General features: G+C 35.6%; 3 protein-coding genes and 1 long non-coding RNA gene across 5 annotated transcripts in view; 1 reads left to right on the top strand and 3 right to left on the bottom strand.

Moving 5' to 3' along the window:
- LOC134543433 (lon protease homolog, mitochondrial-like) overlaps positions 1-3,276 on the top strand; it is a 109,721-nt gene extending 106,445 nt beyond the window's left edge. For both annotated transcript variants that reach the window (XM_063388367.1, XM_063388366.1), the window contains exon 17: positions 2,743-3,276. In XM_063388367.1, the coding sequence (XP_063244437.1) occupies positions 2,743-2,916 (174 nt within the window). In that variant the 3' untranslated portion in view covers positions 2,917-3,276. The remainder of the gene's footprint in view (positions 1-2,742) is intronic.
- Positions 3,277-4,298: 1,022 nt separating this feature from the next.
- On the bottom strand, positions 4,299-15,798 carry LOC134543484 (phosphomevalonate kinase). The gene is made up of 4 exons (XM_063388370.1): positions 15,628-15,798; positions 6,521-6,726; positions 6,273-6,422; positions 4,299-4,851 (listed from the first exon to the last, which is right to left on the bottom strand). The coding sequence occupies exons 1-4, from the start codon at positions 15,711-15,713 to the stop codon at positions 4,718-4,720; spliced, it is 576 nt and encodes a 191-aa protein (XP_063244440.1). The 5' UTR covers positions 15,714-15,798; the 3' UTR covers positions 4,299-4,717.
- Positions 9,417-15,621, bottom strand: LOC134543500 (uncharacterized). The gene is made up of 2 exons (XR_010076998.1): positions 15,477-15,621; positions 9,417-9,450 (listed from the first exon to the last, which is right to left on the bottom strand). It is a non-coding gene; the product is annotated as an uncharacterized LOC134543500 (long non-coding RNA).
- LOC134543468 (peroxisomal biogenesis factor 19) lies at positions 14,208-15,345 on the bottom strand. The gene has a single exon (XM_063388369.1). The coding sequence runs from the start codon at positions 15,234-15,236 to the stop codon at positions 14,388-14,390; it is 849 nt and encodes a 282-aa protein (XP_063244439.1). The 5' UTR covers positions 15,237-15,345; the 3' UTR covers positions 14,208-14,387.
- Positions 15,799-25,381: the final 9,583 nt, after the last annotated feature.

Here is a 25,381-nt window from a genome sequence, read left to right as displayed (position 1 = left end):
ACTGATGATCAATGTGATTCACGCAATGATACTCAAAAGGAAATTCAAAGGTGAGAAAGTTCTCAATCCGAGGATTCCGATAATCCCAACCGATATGCCTTATGAGTTTAAACTAATTCAATTTCGGATTCGTCTTGCATTCGCCATGACGATTAACAAATCACAAGTACCAATCCTCAAGTGTTTATGGTCTTAATCTAGAAAATTAATGTTTTTCTCATGGTCAATTGTACATGTGGCATATTCACATGTCTGCAAACCATCCGCTTTATTTGTTTTTGCACCTGATAACGAAACAAATAAAGAGAAGAGAATCAACCCAAGTGCAACCCATGCAGCAAAATACATAGCTTCATTATAGCAAATGTCTTGCTGACATGCCATTGAAATACTTGATTTTTGTACTTTAATTGAATTTTTTGTATTCATTTTATTACGTTAATAAAATACTAAATTAATTTTAGCTAAAAGTTAACACAACATTCATTGACTGTTAGGCGGTACGAAGTTCGCCAGGTCAGCTATTAATAAATAATTTTACTTAAAAAATGTCCGATCAAAAGTCACTGGCACTTAAAAATGTTTATTCACAAGTCAATCAATGCCTAAGTTCCACAGTTCGCACTCCTCAATGGAGCTAGGCACAACAGTGATTCGCCCCTTACTTCAGGCCTGTCCACAAACACAGTCTCGTGCCACTCAGTCGCCGTGCTCTCACGATCCAGTTGAACTTGTGTCGCGCACTCTCGGAAGGGGGGGGGGGGGGGGGGGGGAGTATCTCACCCTCTTCACCGATGTCGCACTTCCCTTCACTCACAGAACTCTTGGAACTCTGGAACTATCACGGGACTCGCTCAGAACTCTCGCGGCACACCCGTGGAGACCGGCATCGCTGTTTAAGTATGTATCTGGGGGGGCCCTTCTAGAACTGACGAGAGCAGCTGTGATGAATTGCGTCATCTGGGGCCGACCTGATGCCCGAAAAGTCCTTAAAGGCAGCACTTGTTCGCATCACTCCGCGCAGCGGCCCACGGGATTCCCAAGGCCGCTCAGCGATAGATAACAGCGCCGAGGAAGGATGAGGGGGGGAGGGGAGTAGCGACGACCCTTGTAATCCGACCAGGCACGCGTGGCATGCCTTACGTCAGTAGCCGTGCAGGGCCGCCAGTCAGCTCCGAACCTGGCATCTTGGTCTGGTCTGGTCTGGTCTGGTCTCTCCCGTTCCGTAACAGTATGTATGTGCTTTAAAGCCATTATTTTGTGAGTTTTGTTTTAAAGTAAAATGCAAAACAAGGTTTGTTTTGAAAACTTATTATCAAAATGTGCTACTCATGCACCCCTGTTTTTTTTAAAACAATTTTAGATTTAGCATGATAGATAGATAGAAGTAGAATAGATTTAATTAACTAAAGGTGAGCAATTGGGATTATAAAACATGCTGAAATCTTTTATAATTACTAAGGAACTCTGTTTGAATAGTGACAAAATATTTACATGAAGAGGAAAATGTATTGTGTTACAGCACTTTTAAAATCTTTTAACACAGTAATATTTTGTTTGTAATCAACTAGTTTATAAAAACTGTGAATTTATATTTTAGCTTCTATTTTATTAATACCTTCTGAAATGTGAATTTCATGTGCAAATAGAAAAGAGGAACATACATATTTCATAAGTCAAACTCATAACTCAGTTAAACTTCATAGACATAGACATTTGGAAACCAATTGAAATTTGAATTCTAATTGTAATAAATAATGTTATACTATATATATTGTTGCTAGTGGTGGTTTTTTTTCTTCTTTCTTCAATTCTGGAACTGGCCATTTCCATTTCCACCAATGGTAAACGAGGATCCAGAATTCAATAGTTTTGGAATCACAGATGTTAAATTCTTCTCCTATAGCATAATCTTGAAATTTGGAGTAGCTAATAATTATAATAGGGGTGTCAAAATCAACATTCGTTCCAACTATTTGGGTGATTCCTGATTAATAAGGTGATTACTAATTGGGCAATTGCCAGTAATCTTAGACTACACACTAATCGGACTAGTTCTGATTTTTTTTTTTTGATAGTGTTTTACAATTCATATGTTTGTTGACTGTTTAATCAAGTATTGGGACACTTCACCAGTCTTTTTTCAATTATTGAGTTTTATTTAATTAAGATGGGTTTGCTTACTTTAAAAGATTTTTATAAATTATCTGGGATGTGGTTCTATCAGGCATGTATATATGCATTTATTTTAATTGGAAGTGTTTTCATTTATCATGGTTTCTCATTTGGTGCATTAGGATAGTCTTGTTTGATGGACAGAGTTCAATTATTGTTGCATGTTGCACTTCATTTTAAATCAAGTTCAGTGAATGCTCTCATTCCTAGATTTATAAACAGTGATTTTTAATATTTACAACCAAGTTTTGTTATAACAAGTTATTAAAAACCAGGTTTTTAGTACAAAATTTTATTCATATAATTGTTGTTGAACAAGGTTTTGTCCTATTTTTAATTCTGCTGGTAAATTTAATTTTGTCACTGTACAAAGTTACAGAAAAATTGTTAACATAAATTATTATAAAAATAAGATTTTTTTATTTATTTTATTAAATATGTTTTAAATAAATTACAGTGATTGATATTTTGTTGTCCAACTGCAGCAGTTTATATATTTTGAGGCTTTAATCGACCCAACACAAATTGTTGTTGAACTTTGGTATAGTAAATTTTTGATGTGTTTAGGCAAAACGAGCCGGTGTGAACTGTATCATCCTGCCAGAGGAGAACAAGAAAGACTTTGATGATCTGCCAAGCTTCATCTCGGAAGGCTTAGAAGTCCACTTCGTGGAACACTATAAGGACATTTACGACATTGTTTTTGGAAACCAAAACAAAGGGAAAAATAAAGTTTCGTAGCTGGGAGTTTAAAAAGTCTACATGTTGTTATTTATTTTTTGTAAAGTATATTATTTTGAGAGTGGGTTTTTAGGGCAGGCTGTTTAAATTGTAATGTATAATTAAACTTATAAAAGGCTACTTAATTATACTTTGTTCAGTATCTTGTGTAACAGCTAGATTTGCAGCAGACATCTAACAATATTCATGCTGTGTTTCACTAACTTAACACAGGTGTACATGTATTGAACAGAAACTTCTATTTGTCCTTTGGTTCAACAATGACAATGACCAAGACTAACAATGTTATGCAATAGTTTGCTTTGAGCTTTCTGTTAATTGGTAAGCTGTTTTTTTATTAAATGGGAGGTGTAACATGAGCAGTTATGATTTGGAAGTGAATTATACATTGTTACCTTGCTGTTATTTTGGAGGAAAAGTCAACTGTGCAAAATACTTAAACACCTAATCCCCAACAATGATTTAGGGTAGCATTTTAAACCAACTACCCTTGTGCTTGCGACCCAGCACAGTAACTTAAAATGGAGCTGTGTGGTGAATGGTAAAACACTGGGCTCACGTTTCTAAGGTACCAGGTTTGAATCTCAGCCCGGGCATTTTTGGTTTTTCATGGTTTCCCAAAGTAAATCCCAGGAAAATACTGGGGAGATTCTTTTAGGGCACTTAAAAATGTTTATTCACAAGTCAATCAATGCCTAAGTTCCACAGTTCGCACTCCTCAATGGAGCTAGGCACAACAGTGATTCGCCCCTTACCTCAGGCCTGTCCACAAACACAGTCTCGTGCCTCACTGCTGATGAGTCTTCCAGCCTGAATAAAGTAAAACAATAACTTTAAAATGTCTATTTGAATTCACACTTGTAATGAACTGCATTCCCATTGCATTATGCATCTTGCAGAAGTATGTTATCAAATTTTACAGTAAAGTTACCCACCACCAAATTAGTTGAAATACCTAACACCACCATCTCGTTGTGGGTGAATGGAGAGAATCTCCAGTTTCATCAAGATGAACCCAGTACCCTTGGTTTTCCAGTCATAACCTATAAATCAGACAATTATTGTGGTGGTCTTTGTTGACTGCAGAGCAGTAAAATAGAGTATTGAAGGTTTTTTTTTTTATTATTATTTATATATGTAACTCTCATGTAGGTGGAGATCATCTCATTGAACTGGAAAAAAAAGTTCTGAATCATACACATTTTTATGCAACTTAGTAGATCTGTGCAGAAAATTCAATTTTATGCATATAATTTTCTGTGAGTGACATATTCTTGTACTAAAGATAAGTACAATAACTTTCAATTTTATTTGTTTATCATAATGTACCAATAGCATTATTGCATTTTTAGAGGTAGGGTAGACAACTAAAACACTCGTAAAAATCTTTAAAATTATGTGCATCTTTCTTTCAATAAGATAGTAAACAAAACAGAAAAGCAAATACCTGTTAAATAATTGTATAAAATTAATTAAACACAACATATCTGGTCCATAAATAAAGAGTAAACAATTTAACAGTTAGTACAAACGTACAAAAAGGAATACAAAAATTATCAAAAGAGGACAAGATATATCCCAGCAGGAAAATTCTTCACAGATCAAATGCTACCAACACCTTACACCCAAGTTATTTAACCAAGTGCTTTTGTGCCCAAGCCAGTAGCAATAGTAGCCTTATAATTTCCTTGCTTACAGTTCTGTGCTGGTTAAATACAAGCCACAATAATACTGTAGTTTTCATGTGGAAATGAATGCAATTGATTCTTTTTCTTGACCTCACTTTAAATCAAAAGATTCATTAATTTTCAGAGTAAATCCATCCTTCCACTGCCATACAGATCTTTTCTGCATCATCGCTGCCATTGTTCTGGAACTCCCAATCCCAGTTATTGAAGTGGTCCAGGCCGCACTCAGACTCAACATCGTCCACCCCTGAAAGAAGACGTGGTCAGCAAGTGGGACGCAGGCAACAGTCGTTTGTAAAGCCCCAAGCAGCCCAAAACATGGAAATGAGCACTGTTCACAAGAACATTCTTTAGCATATACTTACGTATGTCTGCACTGCAAGGTATCTACAGCCATTCATTTACATTTTCAACACATATTTTTTCTTTATTGAATTATTCAGTAGAAGAAAACCTAGTATCTCAACTTTGGTCAAGTACCTACATAAATAATTAATAAATATATTTATTTGATATGTATAAAGTTGTACAAAATTTGTTTTAAAATAATTTTTCTTTTTTGCTTCTGCTGCAAAGGTAATTATTTCTGAGATATGAGGTTTTTCATTCCAATGTTATGTTCCTTTTTTTGGTGAGTAGGGGGTAAGAAGGAAAATTAGTCTTGTATGCTACAAAATCTAATAATACATACAGCTTCATCAGGCCAACACATCAACACTGTCTTGGGAGCAACTTGCAGCAGATATAGTTTGATTGTGAAAATCTTTGAAAATTCTCTCATGGTAACATTGTTTCTGGCCAAGCTAAAGTCTGTATTATTTAATCACGTTCTTCTGTTACGCACATTCTGTAATCTGGCATAGACCGAGACTTGTGTATAATTCACAGCGATTTTATGAAGTAGAGATCCACACCACTAACAATGCAATATCATATGCTTTTTAAACAGTAACACTCATGAGTATGTTTTCGTGCCATAGAGCATATTACAGGCTGTACACATTCTGGAAAGTCAGGGAAGCTGGAAATGGTCAGGGAATTTACTTGAAATCCAGTAAAAGTCATTGAAATTCCCTAGTGCTTGTAATTTAAAGGATAAATGTCATCCTCAAGTCTGCCATCACCCAGACTGTAAAAGCAATTTTTTGTACATAGCATACATACTATAATATGCTGTATGCATGGTTCGGTTGTAACTAGGCCAGCTGTGGGGGATGGTGAAGGCTGGATTGTCTCTTTTCCTTGACAAATTTAGAAAAATGTGTAAATTTAAAAAAAAATTCAAGGATATTTGAATTTTTGGTCAGGAAGTCAGTTAAATGTTATTAAAGATTTGTTTGTACACAACTGTCTTATTACAACTTGTTTGGAATATCATTGCACTATGGTATTCTAGTTAAAACTATACTACTGCAAAGTCACTAATTCGGTATAGTTCCAAAAGTAAGGGATTAAAAAACCTTTACTGTCCTTTTATTTATTTATCTAAAACTATATACTACAGCAAAGTCGTTAATTCGGCATAAATGTAGTTACAAAAGTAAGGGATTGAAAAACCTTTACTGTCCTTTGATTTATTTATCAGTTAAAGAGAAACTATTGAAACTGTTACAATATGTAAATGAATTATTATTTAAATTAAAGGAAGTGAACAAAATAAGTAATCACCAGGTGTAAAGATAAAGCCCCTCTGTTTTCTAACATCCTGTCCAGCTCGCAACCTCAAGGTTTTCACTACCGCTCCAAAATTCTCCATGAACCAGCGAATATCTGTTTGTCGTCTGATGTCGCTCACAATCCAAATTTGTTTCTGCATGGCTGAAAGAAAAAAATACACATGGCTCTCATCATAAACACACAACCTAATTTAAACATTGTGCTTAAAAAACTTTCAGTATAAATAATAACTATCTTACCACCAAACATGTCTATGGCAGCTTTACAGAAATATCCGTAGTCTTCTCGTCGAATCTGCTCCCCCCACTGAATCATGTCTTTCCTGTACTTCTCCTTGTATTCATCTGTGCCTGACAGCTTGTCAAAGTCCAAGCTGTGCAGCTTAGACCAATGACTTTTTATTGGAGCTGAAATTCTAACTATTAAAGTTTTATCAGCACCCAGTCTGAAAAGAAATTTAAAGAAAGTACTTAACATAACGTTGAGAATCATTTTTGTATTTAATTTTATGCTTATGACTTACATTTCAGGTTTATTTAAACTGTCTTGTAAAGGGTTAGGGTTTCCACCTTAAAAACATGCAACAAAAAACCCTGATTCAATTTTTTATTTAAATATAAATCACATTTATAAATAATTCACTTCAGCAGGTGTGAGTGTTTGACCAAAAACCTTTGCCTGTGGTTTGTCATGAAAAAATAAGTTAAAAATTTGAATACAACTCTTGGTTAAAAGTGCTTCCCAAGGACGTATATGACTTTGATGTTGGAGCTGACCAATTGGTTTATTGTAAATAATGGAGAGAGAGAGTATTTAAGATGAATCACGAAGTGGCTGAATGAAATTCAGTAGAATAAAGTTCTGCGGCCAATGCGAAACGTATCTGTAGTTTTGTAATTTCTTTGGAATAATTAATGGAGCGTACTTATTTTCCTTCAATTTTTGTAACACGTTGACGATCAGAGCCCCTGATTTGCAGCAGCTCTCACATACTGGGTGCTGTGCTTGTTCATCTGCCAGGCGTTGCAGTTTTTATCAATCTAATTCTGAACCAGCTTTTCTCAAAAAAGTGGGTTTGAAGGCAATATTTTTTAATGGTTAATTAAACAATTTCTACTCTCTTAATGTTCTATTTTTAGTACTTTCTCTAATATGTGTGTTTAGCCAGTTCAGCTCCAACTTTAAATGTGTATACCAGCCTTGAATAGCATTATAGACCATAAGTCGTGCATATAATTTTTTTTTACTTGTTGTTTGGTGATCACCCTGCAGCCAAAGTTTGTTGACTGAATTCAGATTCATCATGTATCGGGTCTTTATGGCTAACCTGTAAAACAAACTTAATTTATCAAATACATGCACATACTACACATAATGATAAAGCATAACTATAGAACAAAACTAAATAATTTAGAGAGAGACACTGTTCATTGCAGCATATTCCATTTTGTCTCCCTTATCTAAAGTTAAATAGAATAAGATATATAATTTAAGAATTTAACAGATTTTTACTATCTCAAAAATTTGAAAGTGTTTAAAATTTTATAGTAATTTCAGAATTACTCCACTTAAATGAGTAGGAATTTGTTTCCTACATAGGAATTTGTTATATTGTTGTCAGGCAAGTAAAAAATTTTTTTACTAAAAACTGATTTATTAATTATTAGGTATGTATGAAGTTTAGTGTCCACAGTAATGATGTTCATACACTAAAAAAAAAAAAAAAACATTTTCTAAGTGTAACCCTTACACAATAGTCAGACACCCCTTTCAATATAATTTTATTTCAATTCCAAAACCTAGGGCAGTGAAGGCCAACTAGTGGTCTGTGAGCCGGATTCTTCCCACCATCCACTGACGTAGTTTCATGCAATCCCGATACAGAATCTTTCAACAAAGAAATATTACCAAGTGTGCTATTTGTGCATTGTCTTTGAATGTACAATAACTGACAACCACTTTTAGAAGCCACAATATTCTCACCAAATACTCTGTTATATATATTTTTGTAATGCTTCTTAGATAGGTATTCTGCAATAAAACAATGTTTGTAAAAAACATAATTTTAAATCATGGCCTCAAAAAGGGTTGAATCACTGGCACCACTGTTCTAGGTGCTTAATAATTTTTTTTACACTGAAGCACTGTAACTGGTCAATCTGACACTGACCTCACCCAGATGCACTTCACAAACCCCTTACATGTATACACTGCAGCAGTTGATGTAATTTTAGGTGCAACTTAAATTTAGGGTACAAAATTTTAATATCTGTACCACTACACAACCTGGAGCATGGAAGGCACATCCATCCACCAATTGGTTTACTTCCCCATTATTTAAGCTGATAATGCAATTTATAACAGATCCTACCAAATTGTGCTTCTGTACCAGGGGCAAAAAAAGTGGGTTTCAATTTGAAATAGAGGAACCAACATTTTAAGTATCAAGAATTTTCACACCAGTAAATGGCTCTTAGATTTTTAAGATACATAAATTTGTTTGTTAAACTATTATCCTTAATAATTTAAAACTAAATATGCCTAAGTGTAATTATTACAATGTGTGTGTGTGTGTGTGTGTACAAACACAAAGATACATCAGCATTATACAACACAACCATAAAAAATCTTGTAATAACCCATTTAAAACCATCATAAATCTATGTGCTCTTTTCAAAAATTCATATTAAACAAGGCCCACCCTCTTGAACTCAAACATGTAAGGTATTCGTGGGGCTGTAAAATATAGGTTTATTTTTTTATATCCCTGATTTTCAATTTAGCATTAGTATACATACCAGGAGTTGGTCTTACAATTAAAAAATGAAGAATTTTCATCTTCAAATGTCTTGCCACTACAAGATTACGAGAGCAACTTTTCAAAAATACAGCCACAGTTGCACTGACCGAAAGTCTTTGTCTTTGTCTACAAACATCTTCTCTTCCTCCTGTGTGTATCCACACACACATGCACACTGCTTCCGTTGTTCCCCCACCCCAGCTTTAGCTTTAGCTGCTAATCTCTTAACCGTACCTCCAACTCCATCGCAAGGCCCTTTACCATGAGCTGTGGTTGAAAAATGCCATTCAGCTGATATGTTGAAGTCTTGCTTGTGAAAACACAAATTGATGAAATTTTTCTTATTTTTATATTGGGCAGCAGACCCATCTGAAAAGTAAAAGAACTTATGAGGAACGTTTTTAAATTTTGTAATCAAAAAAGCAACCAAATTTCTTTGAAATGTGTAAACAGCAACTGTATTGTGCTCTAGGCAGTCAGAAATTACAATGTAGTTCAAATGTTCAATTCTTTTTTCTCCTTTATAATATATCACAAACGGGTGAACTGTGGCATGTTCGTTAGTCCAGTGGTAAGTGTGGGCTTCATCTTGTACAACCATACTGTAGTTTTCTGAAAAGTCTAGTGTGATGGCAAATTCAGATTCTTTTAAATTTTCCTTTAAGTGATTCATGAAAGAGGTCTGTTGTTTTGCAATAAGTCGTGGCGGACTAAGAGTGACAGCTTGTCACAGAGTAAATCCATGAAATCTGCTGATGATTTCTGCAGTGTCTCTAAATTGCAACGGTCAACTGAAATCCACTGCCGAAATGTGATCTTTCGTATCAGGTGCTCTTCAAATGACTTCTCAAGGACGGTCCGTATTGCTGCAGTACCAGGACAATATGTACAATGTCCAATATTGCAATATATTGTTGGTGGATTGCATACCATTTTTGGTAGGCAATGTTTGTAGGTTTTGAATCCTCCATTTGTTAAATCACATAATCTTGCATTTTCAATCATCAATTTGACATTTTGATGGGTTGTACATACACACACTGCATGTGTCCTACTAGAACCTGCTAAAATACAATGCTTTGGACGAAGCTCCGCAAATTTTGAAAAACCTATTTTAATATTTGGAAATTTCTCCTTGAATAAAGTTAATCCCTCTTTCAGATTGCACAAAATAAGTCTTTTTGATATTTTTGATTTATTTTTATTAGGTTCAGTGACTGTTATGTAGTCTTTAACACCAGGCATCGCTCTACTGACTTCATTTTCATAAAATAAATGGACAGCTTCAACTACATCTTCTGAGAGGTGTTTGCTTGGTTTGGGGTTAGGACTTTCTAACATTCCTTTTTCAGCCAAGAGTTTTTTTTGATTGTCGTATCATGTAGTTTGGCGCATCAAACTCTCGCATTATTTTTCTAACTCCCCAATTTGATGGTAAACAGGTTAATATCATTAACTTCTTGCTCCTACTAGTAGAACTCAAGAAATGGGCTTTGAGGTTTTGCAAAACTGATTCCTCTAAATCTTCACCATCATCCTCAGAGAAATTATCTGGCAAATCAAAAAGTTTCCTTTTGATTGTGGAGTCAATCGTTTTAACTTTTCTGGTTGCATAACTTTTTTATTTGAATTTTTTCCTATTAATAGGAGATTCTCCTAGCCCTTGCAGTGAAATATTTAATGAACCAATCACCTCTGAGGATGCAGAAAAACTGGGATCTTTATCAGAATCTGAACTTGATTTGTTATCCTGGTGAATAGAAGAAGAAGCAGCAGCAGCAGCAGCAGCAGCAGTTTGTAATGTTGTAATTTCTATTCTACAGCTATCACAAATTTTTGCTCCCTTTGGCAATCCTGAAAACAAACTGCACATCCAACTAGTAACATTCCTTAATTTTGTTTTTTCCCTAATGTTGTGATTGCTTTTTTTTTAATGGATTAAAACACTGTAACTTCAAAAATGATTTACTGGGGGCCATTTCTTACCGTAAACTGCCCACCTTTTCATAGGGTTTCAGTCACTATCATGATGAACACATTACCTTTTTAAAAATAAATATCAACATTCTCAATTCAGAATGCATAATCTCCACTAATAATATAAATCAAATGGTCACTTTTTATATAGGCGTAGCACTGATACTTGTACTAACAACTTTGATACTACATCAGAACAATACAGACTCCTAGCATAAACTAGCTGAAACCACTACTGTACAGTACTCTGAAAGAGCTAGGGAGGAATCCCAGGGCAAAGCAAGGGTATCACAGAGCTAAAGGAATCCCAAGGCAATGCAAGGAGAATCATAAAGTAAGGGGAATCCCAAAGCTAGGGAAATCCCAAAGCAAATTGAGGGGAATCCCCAGTAGCTGGATGCTTGTCTGACTAATCTTTGAAATTCTGTATCAGAGACAAGCAAAGTGTAGCACTATAATTAATTACAATTGTGTTATTAGTGATTTTTAATCAATTTTATGTATTTATACTTTCAACATAACTTATTATAATTATAAAAATGGTTAAATATAATTGGGTAAAGTATATAAATATGGTTACAATTACCAATTAATTTTACTATGAACCCATTAACTCTCCACTTTGAAACTTTGTAGACAATTTAATATTTATACAAAAAAATTTATAGAATTTTTGAAAAAAAAAATTAAAAAAGCATTTTTTCCAAAATTATAAATTTAAATTTTAAAAATTATTTTTTTTCTAGACATTATTGTGTTACATATCACATGAAAGGCCATACCAAATGCTGCAAAATGACACCTGTCTCACCTTTCTAACTTAATTTGGAGAAGAGTTATGGTAATTTTAAAATATGCCTGTCGTGCGTTTTTGAGTGTTTGGTAAATATGTAGTTGAGCGGTATTTGCGGAAAAAAAAATGTTAAAAATCCGAAAATACTTTTATTCTATGCTCTTTAACTTCCTCTTTTCATTAAAAGCGGCGGAGGTAAGAAATTCCAAATACTTTAGGAGATATCGAATTTTTAAATTTCATCATATGTAGTTGAGCGGTATTTGCGAAAAAAAATGTTAAAAATCCGAAAATACCTTTAGTAGATGCTTTTCAACTTCCTCTTTTCACTAAAAGTGGCGGAGATAAGAAATTCCAAATACTTTAGGAGATATAGAATTTTTAAATTTCATCACAATTATACCAGTGCATTCATGTGGCATTCCGCATTGTTTCTTGTTTACGAGTATCTATTTTTTTATTGGATAATGATGTCACGTGATTGATCGTGATAGGCCAGAATTCAAATGAACCAATACGTGATTATTTAGTTCATTTATTGTTTTAAAACAGTGTTTAATTACCGCCTCCAACTTAGGCGAGTTTTTAACGTTTCTAATTTTAAATTTTATTTTTTATTGTTGCGCAAGTAATAAGTAACAAAAAAATTTTACGTGAGTTGTTACTGTTCATCCTTTGTCCTGGTTTGTTAGGATTGGTCAGTTACATTATAAATACTTTAAAACTAAAGAACCATTGAAATAATTTCATATTATTTTTAATGTACGCTTAGTTTCAAAGTATTTATAATGTAACTGACCTGACCTAATCGACCATTTTCCTTAATTAGGCATTCACAAACACACGGCAAAATAAAAAAAAATGGCGATGATCGAATGATAAACACAGGTCTTGTATGCAAAATAAGAACGGCAATATCTCCTAAAGTATTTGGAATTTCTTATCTCCGCCGCTTTTAATGAAAAGAGGAAGTTGAAGAGCATCTAATAAAGGTATTTTCGGAATTTTAAAAAAATTTTTTTCGCAAATACCACTCAACTACATATGATGAAATTTAAAAATTCGATATCTCCTTAAGTATTTGGAATTTCTTACCTCCGCCGCTTTTAATGAAAAGAGGAAGTTTAAGAGCGTCTAATAAAGGTATTTTCGGATTTTTAACATTTTTTTTTCGCAAATACCGCTCAACTACATATTTACCGAGTGTTTTTTCGAAAATTTACAAAGCAATATTTTCAAAACGGATGGATATATCATTCTAAAATTTTATATTTTTGTTAGTCTGTATGGAGGTAACATCTGTGCAAAATTTCATCATAATCTGAGATGGTGAGGTAAAAATTTTATTAAAAGTGTGTTGATTTGACATGGAATGACCCACCAGTTTTACATACCGATATAAAAATCATGATGCCTTTTTATTTGAACTTCGTTTTGATTTGGAATTAAATGAAAATTACAAGTCATTGACTTCATGAAATCACATAGTTGCCATTGTAAAAAAAAGTGTAAAGATTTATTTTTAGGTAAAAAAAATTATGGTAAGTCAAACTAATATTTAAATTCTTTTCACTGTGATGCTTAAGTATAATTTACTTTATATAATTGTTATAATGAAAACTTATGGTTGGTAACAAAAATGTACATATGTGCCACACATACCTATACATTTGAAATATGTTTAAGGAACTTGGGAAGTGGATGAAAAAAAATCCCATGGGATTTTTACTATAAGCCTTATTTTATCATATGAACAATTTATTAACCATCTCTGAAGTACTTTTATGAATAAAAAAACAAGTATTTCAGTTTGCAACTTAATTTAAACCCAACCATATTACAGTATAACTTAACTAATTTATTAGTTGGAACCTAGCTGAAGTGTAGTCCCTTAATACGTAAAACATAATTTTTAAAGTAATAACTAGCATAAGTTTGTGAGATTAACTGTTTTTACATAATTTATTTTAGAATAACCAGTGGCGTAGCCAGGATTTGTGTATGGGGGGTGTTAAGAAGCATGCCACCCCTCCCCCCCCCCCGTATTAAAGCGGGGGGTCCTGGGGTCCTCCCCCGGGAAAATTTGGATTTTAAGGTGTAAAATAGTACTATTTTAGCAGTTTTCGATCCTTAAATTTAAATATTGTAATGGTAAAAATTTTATTTATTTTAATATGAATTTTTTTTTAGTGGTGAATAATAAATTAATTAAAGATTTGTTGCTAAGGGGGGGGGGGGGTGTGTTTGAACCCCTAACCCCCCCCCCCCCCCTCTGGCTACACCCCTGTGAATAACAGCAACTAATAAGAAACTAGATACAGTACACGTTACAATCAAGCTTAATGATTACAAATGATGATTTTAAAGCAAATATCTATTTGAGTAATTGGCATTTGATTTGCCATATATGAAAAAGCTAAGAGTTTATCATTTTTTGAAGGAATAAATTATTAAATTACAGTGGTTCAAACCATGTTAATGTAACTATTATCAATTACCAGTACCCACTTCCTATAAATGTATCAACAAGCCCCTGTTACATAAGACAACATTGTGACACATCAAAACCAGGAGGTAACTGATTAACTAATTGTTCAGAAACATTTCCTATAGAGCCAACAAGCTCTTTCGGAGGCTGTCCACAATCACTCATCTTCTGCATGAGATTCATAACTTTATTGAATCTTTGCTTCTTTACATCTGCACTATCACCTTCAGATTCTTGCTCAAGTTCTTTGCATACCTCTTCGATCAAATCACTATGCTTTTTGTAGCGCTGTAGTTCTGCTGGTTCTACACTGCTTTCGTTTTTCGCTAACCACTCTGGATACTTGTCAGCCAGATCTTTGAGGGGTTGGTATAGAATTTCCTTCGACAAGATACACTGCAAAATCTGTTGCATGAAGGGCATGAAATCTCCACTCTCATCAGTGTCACCCAAACCCAGATTACCCAGCATATTTTTTAACTCGTCCTCAGACAACGGATTGTTTAGATTCTCCCTACCTTCCGACAAACTTTTAAGTGTCTGTGTTATGGCTGCAGAAAACTCGGTGTCATCTTTTCCCTCATTCTCTCCCAAGGTGCTCCCCGCAACTTCAGCTAGTTTATGAATCTGAGCCGCTAACTGTGCTGGTGTCAACCCTTCATCTGAATCTATAGCCTCCAAGAACGGGCCCATACTTTGCTCTAGATTGGCAGTTGCCTGCTTCAGAAACTCTTCGGTCCATTTAGCATCGTCACCAACGGCGCTGCTGTCTTGCTTCTCTTCGCTTGAATTCGATACGGCACTAGATGTTGGCTTTTCAAAATCACCCAATGCATCGTCTAATAGGGCGGCCATCTCGTCATCGTAACAGTCGGAACCTTCTTTATTTTCTGCCATAACTATCTTCAAGTTTCACAACACCTGAATATAGACCTGATTTCAACCACAGCATATACAAACTTTACTATTTTTAACAGAGGTTAACCTTTCAATTTAATTTTTTTTAAGTTTATGGCCATGGTTTCTGTAAATAAATATATTATGCCAACCTGCTGCAAAATAATTTAAAGTGTCTTTAAAGTGAAACTACTAAAATCAACTATAAGTGTATTGATAACGTATAAATACCGTACTTACACGTATGCACATTATTTACGTACACAACAATGAAACTGATCAGTTATGACGAATCGTAGGATTAACTATTATTTCTCACGGAACTATTGTAAGCGATTCCAAACTCCAAAGTAGTGTCGGCAAGATTACCTAAATTAAATTTTACACGTACCTGTTCACAATCTTTTCAGATATAAAATCCTTTCCAGACTTCCTTTTACCACTGATGAGCAAAACATTTTTTGGATAGTTCTGCATTTCTACATCCGAAACTCCTCTCTTTTTTACACTCTTAATTCCGTCGTTAATCGAGTCGTTTTACAGAAGGTAGGCAGCACTGTCAAAACAGCTCTGACGTAACATTACTCATACAATGTCAGATGCTCAATTGTGAAGTCTCACGGCCGCATAGTTTATGAGCGTACGAAAAGTTTGAATGTAAAAATATGTTAAAATATGTTATATGACAGCTGTACTGTTTTTTTTTTAAAAAAAAGTCTTCACTTTCTGATTTGCAGGTTTTTGTACTTGTATTTATGTACTTTCTCCTGTCAGTGCCTCTTTTGTCGTTATAACCCACAATTTAAAATTACCTTATGTATTGCACGAAGGTAATAATCATTTTATCTGGCATGTTAAAATATTCTAAACTAAAAAATAAAGAGATGTAGGCCAGAAAGAATAATTATGGTGCTGCAACAGGCTCCGGGTACACAGAGTAGTCTTAAGATCAAAGAATGTGTAGGCCTCAAAGGCATAAAAGTATTTGACCAGTGTGACAGGCTGGCATGCGCAGCATCATTGAAGTTTGGATAAGACAATTTAATTCAAGTATAAAAAAATTGTTTAGCAGTGTAATAGGCCCTGTAACACACAAGGCTGAGGGGTACAAGTCATAACCACAGTGTAGCAACTACACACAGAACTTTGCATGGCTGTGGTGGTCAAAATTTTCACAAATTCTCTAGATTCAGTGCCACCAGCTTAAATCTACATGGCACACATACAAAATTGAAAGTCCTGCACTGGTAGAAAGCTGTTATTTTCATCCACAGCATTTCCAATACCTTCTAATTGTTCCAGCAAAAAAAAAAAAAATGTATTACACACTTGGCAGCTACATGCCTTTAATGTGCTTACCAGTTTTTTTCTTGTGAATTTCTAACAAACGTACTCCACTTTTCCCATTTCCTGAATGTGGACTCATAACAACTGCCAGCAAAAGTTCAATCTATCTTAATTGGGCAGAATGATGGTGTAAATGTCTCATCGGTAAACACAACACAAAACGTAATGTTACGAAAGGAATTTACCATGTTTTATGTAAGGAACCCTTCCAGCATTTGCCTGGAGTGATTTCGAGAACCACGAAAAACAGAGATCAGGATTGCCAGTATAGGTTCAAGTTTACCTCAAACTTTCTCAATTATCCACTGAAAATATTACTGCACATTAATGCTATTTACATGTTCAAAGCCTAGTAAAACCAAGCAATAAATAAGTTAGTGAGCTAAGAAAAGTGGTTGTACAATATTTAATGCTTTGGTGGAAGAATACCAAGAGGGTAGCCTGAAGATGGAACTAAACCAGGTATTTAGATGGAATATTTGTCTTATACTTACTGATAGCTTGCAATTACTCCCAACACATTCCACAGCTTTGAGTATTTTTCAATGATAAACATTGATGTGAAAATAAAAGTCCACATGTAGTTTCCAGCCTGTGGGAGGTTGTACATGGATGTAATGATGTTGCCCTCCCAGAGGAAAACCGATTTGTTGTTTTGGCCAGCCTAAAGAACGCAAGCTGAGACAAGGTGGGCATGATACTGAGGGCGTACCGGCGTTAAGGTTTGAATACTGGTGGAAAATAATGGGCGCCACCACGTGAGTGGGCAAGTGAACCCGGCTTGAAACTCTAACTCAGGGCGTTACGTGGCCCGTGTGCGGCGAGATATTAGCCCTCCTGATTTTAAATGCAACACCTGTTCCTAACCAAGCCCGCTCTCAGCGTCGGGCACGCTTCTAATTAACCGCAGTGGGCTCTTAGGGCGTCCCACACGCCGCTGACTGGTTAAGGACCCACGTGGCCCCCCCGAACACAAAGACACGTGACTCAATTAAGTTGGTTTTTATTTTCTCACGTTACACGCCCTTACACAATCCTTCCTTGATACTGTTATAAAACGCCCGAGGCACGAATCGATTTAGGTGAGGAGGCGAACCATGCACGTGGTTGCCTCAAGCTGTTACTTAATACACGGATGACCAAAAACTACGGAGAGTAAAGAATTCTTAATTAAGCAGTCTCTCCGACCGAGAGAGGCCCCGAGGATATAAAGAAAACAATTTGAATAAATAACTTAACAGAACTACTTCTCGGTGAAACAACGGTGATGTCCTCGGGGTGTCTGCAGAGACGTCCGCTCTCGGCCGGCTGAAGAAGGAGACTGGGCAGAGATCAGGGCTTGCGGCAGGCAACATGGCGCCCTTCGCGCCGAACACATTTACCGTTAAAATCTTAGCTATTGCGTGCCCCAGGTTATTATTAAAAATAACATGAACTCTTTATAAAAATTAGCACATCACACCCATGACCAGACCGTCTGTAATTATTACTTATGTGGTAGAAAATAGTTTAAATCAAGTTACATGCTAGTTCCTCCGTCGCCCGCTAGGGAGCGTCCTTGTCCGTGATTGCACGTATTTTATTACAAAAGCATCATAAATTAATGAAACAAAAGACACATAAATAGCCGTCGTGACACTATTTTGGGGCAAAAAAAGAGTTACAATAATTATTAATACATATAGGGGTGCGGCGCACTGCAGCTAAGTGCCCTCTTGCCGGGCTACCAACACACGCACACACGCACGCACGCACAAGCGGGAGGTTTGAACAGAGATGGTGGTGTTTGGGCGGTGGCGTATCGGGCTCCAAGGGGGCCGCAGTCCCGGACGACGTCAATACATTGGCAGAATGCATTGGTATGAGTACCTTGAGGAAACCCACCAACTCTTGGAAATGTTTCCCACATTACCCACTTGCAAAAAACCTGGGTATTCTTGATATTCAACCTTTGTGACCAACCACTGATGTACTTGAGCCAAAATAAAATATTGTATCAAGTGGAGAATATAGAGTTCAAAGGATACCCAAATGGTTTTAATCTACCTTGATTTATTCACTAATATTAACACAAGACTTTTTCAATATTGCCGTCACCCGGCCTCTGTAGAAGGCCCGGGAAGTACCTGACGGGCGCTACGGGCGTCGCGGTGCTGCTGTTGTCCAGGGGGCGCCAGGCTAGTGAGACACTAGGCCATTGGTGATGGGTCGTTGGTACTCTGCCCCTGCGTGCCCCGCCAGGTACGTGGCTTGAAATCTAATCTGAAATCCCCTGAGGCCGCTCGGCCGTGTGGAGGACAGGGTGGAGCGAAATAATCGTAAGTGACACCGGTTATGTTGATTTACGTTTAATTAACGGACTTTTCCGGTGGTACGCATGGGTACTCGGTACTCCCTATGCGTACTCTACACGGTGGCAGAACCGCTACAAACACTATGCGAATGCGCTAAGCGGCGTCTGAGCCGTTGTACAGTTACATGAACATACGCTGATTACAGAACAAAACATGACACTAATATAACACAATGAATTGGCCGCGGCAGTCTCGCAGGCGCCGCGGTTACGAGTGTTCTGGAGACGGCCAGTGCCGAAAGTTAACTGTCTTAGGGTAGCTCAGTGAGCGTGACCTTAAATTACACCTTACACTTACTTGTGGTTGCAGCCGGTAGGCGTATGCGCGGCGGTCTATCGAAAGCGTGTTGGCTGGAGTTTGCCAGTGCTGTAAGTGGCGTGGTCCGCGACACGGTGCGGAACCACTAACGAAGGCGGTCGGGATAAGCCCGAGCCCGCAAAATACACGCCGAGTCGACGTGAGCAGCTATGAAGTAAAAGAAAAGGTTCAGATATTAAAATGACTACAGAATGAACGATCGGTGAAACAAAGTGGAAGGCTGCTCACGGACACACATCTTGACCCGGCGCGGAGTCATTGGAGACTGCCGAACATGGCCACCTCACAAGGGAGGGAAACTTTCACCTCCTTTGCGAGCCATAAACTTACATTAACTTAATTTGCTCTATTATAATATAAGCTACAAACACGTTCCAGGTGCCCAATTATAAAGTAGCACCTGGTAATTAGGTGCTTAAGGCTTAACAATTGTTTTAGAGTATTTAATTATTTGAATTGTGGCATCAAGTTGGCGACTGTAAATTTATTAACATATTGTCTCCCTGTGCACTGTATTAGTGGGATTTCTCCTAATCCGACTTGATCATTGTCACGGGCACTTTAATTAAGGCCAGTGGCCGCGGTGAATGTTAATGAGATTCGTTGTCTGCTCCGTGCGTGCGGTGCTCGCACGGAGTGGCTACGACGCACTTGTTTAATGTCTGGGAATTAGTAATTTTGTCCTAATGTCTTTTCCCTTAATTGTTTTATGGGTTCAAGCCCCCGGGGTTCCCAGCCCTTAAGTTTCTTTACGTCTATTGGGGTCACGCCCGAGGCGTTCGCCTGACTCATTCCCGCTGGGCTGGGGGTGCGCTCCGAAAATGGGATTGGGTACTAGCGGTGCGGAGCACGGGCTTAAGAGGCCACGGTCGGGATGACGTCAATATCATGGCTACAAACTTAATCTCGAATAAAAGAAACCAGTTCAAAAGTCTGCCGAAATACGAATATTAACCTAATTATGCTACTATTTACAAATGTAACTGGAGTCTGACTCAACAGTAATTTACTCACTTGACAATCCTCGTCTCTGCAGCACAGTCCATGAACACACTTCTATCAATGTTGACGAGCATACTTTATTGCATATATCAACACGGGTCTCCGTCTTTCAGATGCGAAGTCTCTCCTACCAGCTGAACAGTCTTCTTCTCACTTAGTTTCGCAGTCAAAGACGACATTTACATGCGGGTAGTGCTGAACCAAGACTATCCCATTCGGTCGGGCAACATGGTTATGTAGGTAGCATGCAGAATTTGTCTCATATCTTTTATACTATGCTGTAAACAAATATCCTTTATCTGCAGCCTACAACTTGCTACTACTTATAATTCAAGGTCATGTGCTTGGGTTGGAAGCCTCCTTAATCTCATGGAAGAAAGGGAAATGCAGAAGCAGTGATCACAGACACATGGCAGGGATCTATCTGAGTGAAAACATGGGGCATAGTGCCTCTTGCGCAAAGTAAACTCAGCATCTCTGTAAATTTATTTTCCTAACACTGCTTTCCACTTACACCACTGAATGAGTTATATGTTTAAGTTGTTCTCGTTGTGATGTCTTCTTAAACATTGGGCAGTCGAAAGTCATAGTTCTTGGCAGGTGTCATATTCTTCGGAACGGTTTGCTTCGTTTAGCTTAATCCAGCAAACATACTGCTGCTCTTCTGGCTGCAATGTCTTCTTACACATCAGGGAATCATACTGGATACAACCCAGTTCTTGGCACTGAAACATCATGGGCGGGTAGGCCTCTCAATGTCAGTCTCTAATTCCTGTAAATTTCCATGTGATATTGGCAGCTTGGGACATATTCAAAGCTGTTCTGTACAACTTAACCTTGTGTCGCTGCCATACTTAAGTTTGGGAGCTTTAATCTTCATGGCATTCGTTAGTGTAGAAGATTTCTGACCAATACTTAGAGAAGATTCTACGATACAGAAAACCATGAATAGCACTGAAGGGAATAGTAAATCTATGTTCAGCTTATAGCAAATACTACAAGACGAAACTTCATTGGGCTATCCTGGAAGAGTTACAACTACAAGGCAACAATACTTACCAGTTTGAGCGGACACATAGTCATTGAAAGAAGGAAGGAAAGATGTTTGTGCCAACATTCTAGTTGCTGTTCTCCCCAGTTGACCTTCCCTTGGCTGATCGTTGTATTTCGGCTCAAGTAGATGACTCTGTATCATCCTCAGGCGAAATATTAGTCATCTTCAGAATGAAAGCCAATGATCACCTCTAGTTATCTTCAGGAATTCAAGAAAGACTGTAATAGTTTGTGACATTAATTTTTTTGTATTAACTAATTAATTGTGCATTAACATTTTGCATCAATCTCCTTATGTAAATACATTAACTCTAACAGTTTATATTCAAATAATTGTATTCCTTGGTAAAATTTTAGTTTAACCAAGAATATTTTGATTCATACCATTGCTATTGAAGTCATTCAATATTTTAACTTGATGAAATTTTACTTTTACCTAGTTAGTTGAATACTCACTTGATATTATGGTATTATAGCTAAATTGAGTTATCTTAATGAGCAACGGTTATAATCATCATTACCTAACTTGCTTATTAATATAACTTAAATATGTTAAATTAATTATTATTATTTGTTAAATATGTCCAAATTCATGTTACAGTTAATTGTTCATGGAATTTGTCAAGTATATGATAGTTATATACAAATTCTGTTTTTTTTTTTAATTTATTTAAGATAATTTTTAATTAGTGGCTGTCTGACAGTTATCATTCAAACGTACCAAACTTATTGCATTAATATCCCTATTTAGGAGATAAATTTTGTTTTACTCATTATTGTTGGAGAATACTCTCACAGTACACATAGGTACTACAGTTTAGAAACTCTACTGGGACTTATTAAATTGTGTCACTACACTATACATACAAGAAAATGTATTTAGTATCACCTAGGCAAAACCTATGATGCAAGTTTGGTTGTTTGAGAACTATTTCAGTTAGTGAAAATTAAGAAATAATTTTTTTTCGAGCATTTACTTTTACATACAAATACGTTGTAACAGGGTTGTTTATAGGATGTGCAAAGACCAATTGTGATAATTGAAATCAAAGAAAATTAATTTAGGTGAAGTTCAATTTTTTGCTTCATTATGAAAATTCCATAACTACAACTTTGTGATCGAGAAGGTGTTTTTATCAGCACACCCTGCATACCACACTAATAAGAAGAATGGGGGAAACAATTATCAAGCTAACCAACTTCCACTGTTTGTAAATAAAAAAAACAATGATGAAAAAATTACTGATGTGATAGTAAGATTACTTATGTAGGATTATAATTATTGCCTATAACAAAACATATTTTCAAAAAGATAGAAACAGACTAATCAGCAAATTCTTAAACACTGTAAAAAAATTTCTCTCAGTTATTCAGTACCAGAAAATATAGTCCAAATTTGGAACATATAATATTGCCACCTCTCCCACAGTTTATATATAAATAGCTTAACAAAACAACATAATCTAAACAGTTACTGTTGGTACAGACAAAATCATTGATTCATACTATATTGTCCAATTGCAGCTTAACTTAAACAAATCCAACCAAAGCTTAAATAATAATCATTATGCATGGGTCTCTTTTGTTATTTGCACTCAGAAGTGGTAGGTACTTGGAAGGGAGAAGTAAAAATACCTGTCCTTTTGTTAAGAGGAACTGTTGTCTGTTTGCAGGAGTTCAAATTAATCTCCATCTGTTCCTATTGTCGGGGCTCAGAAATGTAAAACATATTCTGTAGTTGATAAAATAAAAATAGGAGGGGAAGGGAAGAGAAACTAAAGTAAGTATGTGTATTATTTACTGGAAAATATATTATAGTACGTCAAGATAGCTGAGTGTGTATTTTTAAAGTTTGTAGCTGAAAGTTTTATACCAGATCAACCTATACAAGTTTCCTTTCATTCACCATGTTTCGAAACAAAGAAGTTGTCGGGTGGGCTCTGCATTGTGCTTGTTTTACAGACTCAGATAATGCACTATCTGTTCGTTGACTGTTATAATTTATTTGTAACAACTTGACTGGTTATTTTCCTGGTAAATTCGGTTAGCCGATAATGCAGTATTAGTTCATGGCACAGTTAAAGCCGGCTCTTAAATAACCTCTGGAATATTTGAAGTTTTATAATTTTTCCAAAGTCTAAAATAATTAGTTTTCAATTTGGCTTCAAATTTCTGAAGCTTCACACATACCCTTAGTTGTTTTATGCTAGTTTTATTTTATTCTGGTTGGATATGGAAACACAAAAGTATTGGTCATGCCTGTGTACTTGGTTACAGTTGTACACTATTTGGTTACAGTTGTAAACGACAGGCCATTTCACTTCCTTCAACTACTGTTTCCCCAATTTGACATCCTTGCTATAAATAATTATTGATGTCATTGCAACTATCCATTTCACTCCACTGCTCAGATGTTTGCAAGACAGTTAAAAATAAAACCATTCATTCATAACAATGCAATGCTCAAAGTAAAATATGTTGTACTTGATTGTGTTTGTATGACCTAACAAAATTCCAGTTAAAGCTATAAATTATATATAGCTAATAATAAGCTCAAAAAATCAGCAACCAACATTTGGGATGACCAGCTTTAGTTTTTAAAAGAATAATTGTTCACATTAAAATTTAAATAAATTTTATTAAAATATTTAATAAATAAAAAATATACAAAAAATACACAAATTCAATTAGACAAAAAGCATTGGGAGGTTACAGCTATTATTACTACTTTAGCCATGATTTGTGCTGTACACACATCTACCATCTAAGCATACATAATAGTGATTTAAATCCCACACCATGTGCCCTTCCAACAAAACAACTTGCACCAGAAATTAACTTTTTTAATTTATTGTACAGTTCAACATTTGACTCAGTAATTTTACTTTTGGTTTTTGTAAGCTGTTACAAATGTGATAGTGCACACTGACTAGATACAATCTGAAAGAATCACAAGGATAAATATACTTAACTATATACACATTAAGTTGATATTACATACAATTTTTTATCATGAAATATCAAACACCAATTTTACATTTTAAAAAAATAGTTGCACATATCATGAATTTTTTTTTGCAGGTTTAACTGAATATGTAAAATAAATTTCACAATGCATTTATTGTTTTACAACAGTTTGCTATGTTTCTCATGTAACACATTTACCCCAAAACACAAAGAAACTTTGGTCAGATTAAGATATAGGCTTTTGTAAATATTATGTAAAACAAAACCAATATCAAAGAGACCAGCTTTCAATTTTTTTGTAATATTAGTTTGTTTATAAAAATAATCTTTCTGTTCCCTTTTTATTTTTGAGAGAAAAAATGAACATTTGCCCAATTCTACCAAGCATGACAAAAAATAAATGACAAAAATACAAGAAACACTCTGTGACTAAATTAACTGAATCTGTCAGTGTGTGATGCTTTGTGTAGTAATAAGGACTATTATAGTTATTAGTATATTTTACTCAAGCTAGTTTTCTATTTGTATAATTTTTTTTATAATTGTTTGTAACTTACCAATTCTTATAAGGGCAAATAAACAAACAAATAATTATTGATCTAATGGGAATGATTCAAGAATATAAAAAAAATTTTTAGAGCAGATATGTTATAAAGCACGATATTAAATTGATATAACAAGTCAGATATGTTTTTCACAATAACCATGTTACTGGAAATTTCGTGGACTGAAAACCACAGAATATTAAACAGTAAAGTCATCATGGAAAATTATGAATTATGCGCAACTCCAACATTTTGAAGAAAATATTTCATATAAAATTATTATTCCACGCCCAAATTAAAGTTTGTGCATTGTGACACACATGAGTGACTCAATGCCACTACATATGCCAGTGTGTGCAGTAAATAAGTTAGAAAATTAAATTTTTGTGAATTATATATCTCCATGCCACCAAAGTCAGAACGTAGTATGTGTATACCGCCTATTTCCCCGAGTGTGGTAAAAATACAATACACGGTTCGAACAAACACTAGAAGTTCTAAATGCAACTACCTTTTAAACACATCCTCATCAATTGAAGACAGTAGACCGTTATAAGTA

The sequence above is a fragment of the Bacillus rossius genome, chromosome 1, assembly GCF_032445375.1.
Source record: "Bacillus rossius redtenbacheri isolate Brsri chromosome 1, Brsri_v3, whole genome shotgun sequence".
NCBI lineage: Eukaryota > Metazoa > Arthropoda > Insecta > Phasmatodea > Bacillidae > Bacillus > Bacillus rossius.
The sequence above is the reverse complement of the archived record's forward strand: the minus strand, read 5'-3'. Positions and strand labels throughout refer to the sequence as shown.

Excerpts from the sequence above, each read along its gene's own strand:
- LOC134543468 (XM_063388369.1), bottom strand. The coding sequence starts at position 15,236 with ATGGCAGAAAATAAAGAAGGTTCCGACTGTTACGATGACGAGATGGCC.
- LOC134543484 (XM_063388370.1), bottom strand. The coding sequence starts at position 15,713 with ATGCAGAACTATCCAAAAAATGTTTTGCTCATCAGTGGTAAAAGGAAG. Across the intron at positions 6,727-15,627 it reads TCTGAAAAGATTGTGAACAG|ACTGGGTGCTGATAAAACTT; the intron begins GTACGTGTAAAA and ends ATTTCTTTTCAG. Across the intron at positions 4,852-6,272 it reads GGGCTTTATCTTTACACCTG|GGGTGGACGATGTTGAGTCT; the intron begins GTGATTACTTAT and ends GTCTTCTTTCAG.